The sequence below is a fragment of the Camellia sinensis genome, chromosome 4, assembly GCF_055761805.1.
Source record: "Camellia sinensis isolate YWXY chromosome 4, ASM5576180v1, whole genome shotgun sequence".
Classification (NCBI taxonomy): Eukaryota; Viridiplantae; Streptophyta; class Magnoliopsida; order Ericales; family Theaceae; genus Camellia; species Camellia sinensis.
The window spans coordinates 220,006,641-220,014,805 of NC_138964.1; the positions used below are offsets into that span (position 1 = coordinate 220,006,641).

The following is an 8,165-nucleotide window of genomic DNA, read 5'->3' on the forward strand; positions in this document are numbered from 1 at the left end:
TCTCATTTAATTAATATCCAATCACCATTACCCACAAAATTGACATATCCAAAATCCAAAAATCATGTTTTAACATTAACCACAAACTAACATATATCCAAAAATCATGTCTTAATATTAACCACAAACTAACATATATCCAAAAATCATGTCTTAATATTAACCACAAACTAACATATATCCAAAAATCATGTCTTAGCATAAAAGTTGTAGTCTTCACTGGTCTACATGCCTGCATTAGAACATAAACTGCAATCAGATTCACCAAAATAAACACAAATTGAAAATTTGTACCCAATACTTATAAACAGTAATTAAAACTTGAAGAAGCACTAACAAGAAGATTTTCACATACCAAGAAGCACTAAATACCTATAAAGAAAATTAATTTCAAAAACAATGTCAGTTTTGCTTAATTTAAGACACCTTCTAACCCAAAATGCTAAAAAGAAAGAAATAAAGACTAAAAAAAATGGAAGGAAAGTCAAAGTACCTGACGCTAACTAGTCATTTAAACATCCCATGGAAATTGAATCACTTCATGGTTACATAACATGGTTTAACATTCACATTAACATTTGGAATGAGTCTGCCACATTTTTTCTACAGCATTAAAATTAATCAATCTGGCAGATAATCATTAGCAGCAGTATAAATCTACGATAAAAAAGTGAATCACTAGAGTGAAGTGAAACATTGTTTCATTAGATCTAGACAAACAACTTTAGACAACCAAACAATCAAAGCAATTCTATGTGTGTTTGCCAAATAACAAGCAAACACTACCCAAAAATGAACACCGAGGAAATATCCTACACCATACAATTGAAAACAGATTCACTTGATTCACAGTTCATGTGACACTGCCCTAGTCCTGAAAGTTTGAAATGTTTGACAAGTGAAACTCAAACAATGTGGACAAGCCTCTAATATGGAGAAACGAAGCCACATTATGCTCTCCTCCACATCATCACTTGCATCTGAAAAATAAGATAACTACCCATGAGGTTTTAAGATGACAACCAATGTTATAACTTATATAAGTAAATGGAAAAACAACAAAATTGCATAAATAAGATGTGTAAAGACAATGGCATCAGTGGTTAAGAATTCTCAACAGGAAAATTTACCTGAAGTTCAGAGATCAAGTGTAAGCCATCATATGCAGAGTCTTTGCACCAACATACCAGAGAAATAAATAAAGAAGCATAGTGACAAGAATTATATAATTATTTTTACACAAATATATGCATCACACTTGCATAAACAATGAAACCCATCTATATATTGAAAATATAAATAAAAATAGATAAATACAAACATATTTACATACACGTGTAGCGTGTGTGCTTGAGAGAGATAGTGATTAAAGTTATACCAAATGACAGAAAAGCAAGTGAAATAACAATGCACCTATGTTTGTAAATTTATTAAAATTCTACAGTTTGGTGACAGCATCTGCTACACATAAATTAGTTCTAGAGACGCGGCATGTGACGCGTAAACGTAAATGTGGCTGAAAAAGTATTAAATGGAAAATTATGCCAAGTCACTGTCAAGTGTTAAGAAAAAAAATACAAAACATTGGAATGAGAAAAAAAGGATGCCAAGATAAACTTAAGTAAATGCTCAATAAAGATTCCATCAAGATGATAAAATTGACACTGAACACAGATTGACTACAAGATTTCACTTGTAAATTATGAACATAAAGAACCTAAAGGTAATTTTTCCTAATATTGTTTGAAAAATTATATTTCCATTTAAATGATAGAGGGGGGAGCAAAGAGGTTCGAGTATACATGAGATTTTTAAAAGGAATCAAAAAGAGAAGAATAAAAAGGGAAAACTATTTAATAACAATCACTAGGACACATCAGGGATACAAGCAAGCAAGCTATTCAACAGTAGAAACGAAAACCCACAAAGCATCCACATCACAGCCCAGACCATGAGCCAATCCTGGTTCTGAAAAAGTAATATTGACCAGACCATAACTATATATGTAAATAGATATGTGTTGGGTTGGGGCAGGTCACCTAGTTAAGTTCTCCACTGCCATTCTCATGCATTCCAAGCACAAATAGTTTATTCATCTGGAAATGTAGAAACTGATAATGTGCTAGGAGATTTTCAACATGACAGAAATTGAAAAATCAATCCTCCTGAAGCACTTGACATCATCTCATCTCATCCGTCCAGAGCAGCCCTCTTAACATAAATATGGATTTTTGTACCTTTAATTGTTCTACTACTTTCCAGTGGAACTGCCAATAATCGTCATGCAATGGAGCAATACAGGAAAAAGAAAAAAAAAACCTTGTACCATCTCAGGATGAATGAATCTAGAATTATGATAAATTCAGAGATTGATTAGATCAAGTTTTGTTTTGATTCCCCTGCTAAAACTAAAATGAACAAGCATTAAATTGAATGCTTAACGTAACTTACTTTATCAATATGGCTAATGAGAAAAGGTTTCGATGAAAAAAAAATAGAAAAATCCCTATCACACGTGATCGATAACTGAAAAAGAGAATCCTAGGACATTGACACCTCAGAATAGGAAAGGAAAGGAAACGAAATGAAAAAGAGTAGGGAGAGATATGACATACCAGCCTTGGAGGAATGAGGTACAACCGCTCTGATTTTGGTATTGGTAATGCTCACAATGGTACAACTGGTAAGGCTAGGGTTGAGGGGGTGGTGGTGGTGGAGGAGGGTACCCTTGATTGAAGTAACCTTGATATCCTGGCTATGGTGGTACAATAAAATATGATTTTCACAATTCTTTAAGAACATATGTTCTACCAATCACATGTTTTTCCTATAGGAAATTAGCTAATGGGGCAGTAACCTAAGTAGCACAAACACAGACACACAGACATGGTGATTTTCAAGAATACATGATATGTCTGGAACACATTAAAAACTTTGAATAAACTATTCATATATTTTGCATATAATAAATTTATAACACTATTTAAAATTAAAAAGTCATATATTCTATAACTAAAATCATTATTTAAAAAAAAAAATTCTCAGAACAATGGTATTTTAAAGAATATAAAACAATTATAGAACATTGAAATACATATGATATATTCATCTTATAAATGTTTCAAAACATATTTAGAGTCCACAAGTTGCATTTCAATTTCCAAACAATGTTGAACATTGTTATTATTGAAAGATTAATCACATAGGTAGTGTTGAAGAAGTGCTAGTAAAGTGTCTAATATTATGATTTGAAATTTTTATAAAGACACATTGAAAAATGTTGAACACATTCTAAGGAGTGCCCGTAGAATGTCAATGTCCGGCACAACACGCCTCCTCCACAGAAGTGTCTATGCTTCTTAGGAAGTAACATTTAAAGCAATAACTAGGAGACATTAAGTACATCTTTTGGCACAGTGGAGTTGGAGCATGGAGAGTTCAAGAAAAAACAAATTGCAACAGCATTCAATAAGAATTACCTGGTCGATTTCAACCACAGAACACGGTCTAATGTTGATGATGTTCAGAATCTCAGCTTCTGCTAGCTTGTACCATTTACATTTTTTCACAAATTCCTTAATGATTTCCCTTGTTTGAATACAAGCAACACTTTTCTCTAAATAATCACAAACCTAAAACACAATCAAATTAACAAAACAATGTGAAGATATCCATCAATTTTCCCAATAACATCACAAGTAGGATTTTAGCATGTAAGCATATCCAACCTTGAATTCTGATGGTGCTATGGGAACAATAATCCATGAGGGATCCTTTGCAGCCCCTCTAGATCGTAGAAAATCAAGCACCTCGAAATTGGTAAGTGCACCAGCGTTGGCTCTTAGTCTGCAAAACCTCCAAACAATGAAATTATAATCACCCAAAGAAATCTAGTATGGGAAAAAAAATTAAATAAATAAAAAGTTAGTGAGGAAGTCCTTTCTCGCAAGAGAACTGCATAGCGACACCCGATGTATTTTCCTAAGGGTGTCCTAATGTTCTAATATTTTCCAAGAAAAATGTTTGTTGCAAAAAGTGATAACTAGTGGTTTGTGATAATGGTGTGATTGTGATGATGGTGACAGAAGCAACATGGGTGGTAGCATTGATGCTGATGGTTGTGCGGTCGTGGTGGTGGTTGGGTGGTGGTTGGGTGGTGGTAAGACTCTAACCTAAAAAGTGAAAAACGTTTTCTGTCCAGATCAACTCAATTTTTTTTTCTTCATTTTCTATTGTACCAGATGTAAAAAATTATAGAAAACATTTTTAAAAAAATAAAATATTTCTACCAAAACAAACCAAGTAAAATCAATAGTTTCTAGGGTTCGTCCATGTTGTAAGAGAGCAATTACATACATCCTCATCACCAGGAAACAGAGATTAAGCCAAGACTATAGATTTTGAATCACTAAGAGCTGATGTAGAACATCCAGAAAACAGGGTTGTTAAGCCTGGAAATGTACTTCCAACGAAGGAAATCCATTTTCAAATAAAAATATCTGAACCAAATGACAAGATGAGATAGCTTACGGTTCAAAAAAGTCAATGCTGCAATAAATAAAATGTTGAAGAGAAGAGAAAACCCCAAGAGTGCTCCAACATAAACCCAAAACATGTAGTCATCCGTGAAGAAGCCTCTAGACTTGAGAAGGACTTTCTCAACTGTAGGTGCATGAATTCGGGGTTCTGGATTGGGCTGCAACCCGTTAAACAATACATTCATGAGAGTGAAGAAAAGAGCTCCGAAATTTTTTCAATCAACTCTATAAAATGAAAACAGAAGGGCCTAAATTACAAAGGTTAGTAACTCACAAGTATTCCTCCAAGATCCTCGGAAGAATATGCATGGACAAGTTTCCCTCTCTCTCTTTTCTTATACCTGGTGATTATTAAAGAAGGAAACAAAAATAAACAAGTAAATAAATTTCAAAAAAAAAAAAAATGATCTAGCAATGATGTGGGCAACCATATTGACCTTCCTTGGGGCCGAGTAGACTTGACAACTGTATTAGTCTCTGTGGTGGCATCAGTATCAACATCTTGAACATCATCCTTTTCAACAGCTGCAAGATGCATACAAAGAGGATCCACAACAAACTATCATGATATTGTTAAGTGCAATCTAAATTCATTTTCATCTTGATGTACCTTCATCCTTGATTTCTGCTGCTTGCTGCAAAAATAAAAAGAAAGATTTACAGACAGAAAAACATAAGAACAATTTTTTTTTAAAGCTTATTAAATCTAATTCAAAGATAAATGTAAGAATTACCACTTTCAATCTCTTTAGGATGTTGTCAAACTGTGATGTATCAAACGCCCAATTATTTTTGGGTTCATCTACACCAATACCTATTGTAATTTTTAAACTGTCAAACTGCTCTATATGTCTTGAACTGTTCTTATTCTTCTAATAAATGAAAGACTCATCCCACAACAAATTTAACCTTATTAGCTCCTTTGATTCATAACACAATTAAGAAAATAAAAGTAAAAGAACTCTCTGTTCTACGCAACAAAATAGAGGATGAATTTGATAAATAAACAAAAATCAGAGCAAAAAAAGAACCTGCAGTGTTCTGTTCTGTTTGTCCTTAACCCTGACATATCCTTTGATTCCTTGCTTCTCTTTCCCAAGCCCTTCGCCTTCTTCCCACCCCTACAACACAATTCCATCTCCACACCATCAAAATTCATCGAACACACACATTACACATACATACAGATTCAAACCTGAGCTGAAGCAACTGTGTTCTGAAATTTCAAATATTTTTTTTATTTTTTTTTGGTAATCTTATACTGGCTATATATATATATATAGAGAGAGAGAGAGAGAGAGAGAGAACTGTTAGGTTTTTATTCTTGGCAACCCCGTTTGATAAAACTCCTTTTCAGATGTATTTATTTTCGCACTTTTTATTTCAGTGAGGCTATGAGTTTATTAGATGCGAATCCAAACCCGAATCGAACCATGCAGAGAAGTTTGTGATGTTAATGCTTTCAAGATTGCCACTTCGCTGATTATTACGGGGGTCGAGCTGCCCGGTCAGCTCGCGGCCGAAGCAAAATGCAAAATTGCATTCAAAATTGCATGTCCGTCGTTGCTCGCTCGAGCCAAGGAGTTCTCGCTCGAGCTAGGTCTCGCTCGAGCCAAGGAATGCACGCTCGAGCCAAGGATTGCGTCCATACAAAAAACCTGAAAGAGTGTATTCCTCGCTCGAGCCAAGGATCCGTCGCTCGAGCCAAGGCACTAGTAGAAATCATGAAAAATACACTGCTCGCTCGAGCCAGAAAAGATTCGCTCGAGCGAACCTCAGAATCCGGATTTTTCAAGGAGTTTGTTTTCTTCCAATCTTGGATTACTTTTGGTTCTCTATAAATACTTGGTTTTCTCCCAAAACTAAGTGATTGATTGAAGTCCTCCAGATCTTCTTTTTGATTCTTAAAGTTTATATCTGGGGATATTTTGTTTGTTTTTCTTTGATGTTTTGATAGAGTCTTCAACTCATGTTCTAAAGAGAGTACATCAAAGGTTGTGTTTTGTTCTACAAAAGAGAGTGTTGTTCTTCAGTTGTGTATTCTGAAGAATTCGAGCCTGAAGCTGTGGTGGAATCCAGAATGGCTCATCAGAAAGACAATTCCGTGGTGAAGATGGGGTTGGAAGAGGCACATAAAGGTTGGTTCAATTAGGCGTTGTGGATTCGCTAGGTAATTGAGAGTATACCTGTGTAATTCCTTTAATTCTTCTTAGTGGATTGTCTTGTGGCTGTTGCCCGTGGTTTTTTGATCACAGTTGGAGGTGTCCAATTGTGGTTTTTTCCACGTTAAATCGTTGTGTCTCTTTGTTGTTTGATTGTTTGATTGGGATTGTTATATTCTGCTTAAAATTGATACATAATCACAAATCAACATCTAGGGGATTTCTAGTTTTTTTCAATTGGTATCAGAGCAGGTCGTTCTATTTTTTTTTTTTTTTAAAAAAAAAAAAAATTTTTTTAGAACGAGATCTTGTTTGATTTGTGATAATGGATTCAATTCGTGAGGGAAATTCTATGGTCCGACCACCCCTACTTGACGGATCCAATTATTCTTTTTGGAAAGCTCGGATGAGATCTTTTTTAAAATCTATTGATGAAAAAGTTTGGCAATCCGTCATGAATGGGTGGACTGAACCAACAATTACCGTTGATGGAGTTACAATCCCCAAACCAATTGATAAGTGGCACACAACTGATTACCAAAATAGTAGCTGGAATAGTAAGGCTATCAATTCTCTCTTTTGCGCTGTCACACCTGAAGAATTTAGTCGTATTTGTAATTGTGAAGTCGCAAAAGAGGCTTGGGATATCTTACAAACTATTCATGAGGGCACTCCTTCTGTTAAACGCTCAAAACTTCAAAGGCTCACATCTAGTTTCGAAAACCTTTCTATGAAAGATAGTGAGACCTTTGATGAATTTTATGCGAAGTTGAGTGACATTGTTAATTCCAGCTTCAATTTAGGTGAAAAAATTCCAGAATCCAAAATTGTGGGGAAAATTTTGAGATCCTTGCCCGAGCGGTTCCAACCAAAAGTTACGGCTATTGAGGAGGCTCAAGATGTTGACAACCTCAAGCTGGATCAGTTGGTTGGAAATCTCCAAACTTATGAGGCACATAGGAATTTCAAACAGAAACAAAAAGATATTGCTTTTAGTAGTGCTCATAAAGTTAGAGAGGATTCTGATGAGGATTGTGAGATAGATTCCAAGATTATGGCTGCTTTTGTTAAACAATTTAAAAAATCTTTTTTGAAAAAGAATCCTAATCTTTTGGAATCTACTCATACTCATAAATCCAAAGGCAAAGATAAACTCAAAATTAGTCCTATAGCCAAGAAGGAGAAAGGAAAGATACAAGGGAACTCTGAAAGCGTCCAATGCTATGAATGCCAAGGATTTGGCCACTTTGCTTCAGAATGCCCCACTCGTTTGAGGAAGAAAAAATCCCTTGCTGTCACTTGGGATGATGAGTCAGAATCTGATGACGATGACAATGACAACGATGATCAAGGCGAAGAGGGACATAAGCAATTCCTTGCTTTCATGGCGGCTTCTGAAACTGTAGGACAAACAGAGTCTCCGAAGATGTCAGTTGAGAACACCACTGATAATGAATCCTCAGAG

The 8,165-nt window shown here is 35.1% G+C and overlaps 1 protein-coding gene and 1 non-coding gene across 6 annotated transcripts; both read right to left on the reverse strand.

Annotated features, from left to right (window-relative positions):
• LOC114314491 (uncharacterized) lies at positions 1-5,437 on the reverse strand. 5 transcript variants are annotated; one of them, XM_082867611.1, is made up of 9 exons: positions 5,273-5,437; positions 5,149-5,173; positions 4,976-5,063; positions 4,813-4,879; positions 4,531-4,696; positions 3,729-3,846; positions 3,480-3,632; positions 1,131-1,171; positions 1-980 (listed from the first exon to the last, which is right to left on the reverse strand). In XM_082867611.1, the coding sequence occupies exons 2-5, from the start codon at positions 5,152-5,154 to the stop codon at positions 4,543-4,545; spliced, it is 315 nt and encodes a 104-aa protein (XP_082723737.1). In that variant the 5' UTR covers positions 5,155-5,173; positions 5,273-5,437; the 3' UTR covers positions 1-980; positions 1,131-1,171; positions 3,480-3,632; positions 3,729-3,846; positions 4,531-4,542. The 5 variants fall into 5 exon arrangements, with proteins under 5 accessions (XP_082723737.1, XP_082723736.1, XP_082723734.1 ...); XM_082867610.1 differs by lacking the exon at positions 1,131-1,171; XM_082867608.1 differs by having other exon boundaries at positions 1-1,171.
• On the reverse strand, positions 1,093-1,157 carry LOC114267750 (small nucleolar RNA snoR101). The gene has a single exon (XR_003631049.1). It is a non-coding gene; the product is annotated as a small nucleolar RNA snoR101 (small nucleolar RNA).
• Positions 5,438-8,165: the final 2,728 nt, after the last annotated feature.

Excerpts from the sequence above, each read along its gene's own strand:
- LOC114314491 (XM_082867610.1), bottom strand. Across the intron at positions 4,880-4,975 it reads TCTACTCGGCCCCAAGGAAG|GTATAAGAAAAGAGAGAGAG; the intron begins GTCAATATGGTT and ends AATAATCACCAG. Across the intron at positions 4,697-4,812 it reads AGGATCTTGGAGGAATACTT|CCCAATCCAGAACCCCGAAT; the intron begins GTGAGTTACTAA and ends AACGGGTTGCAG.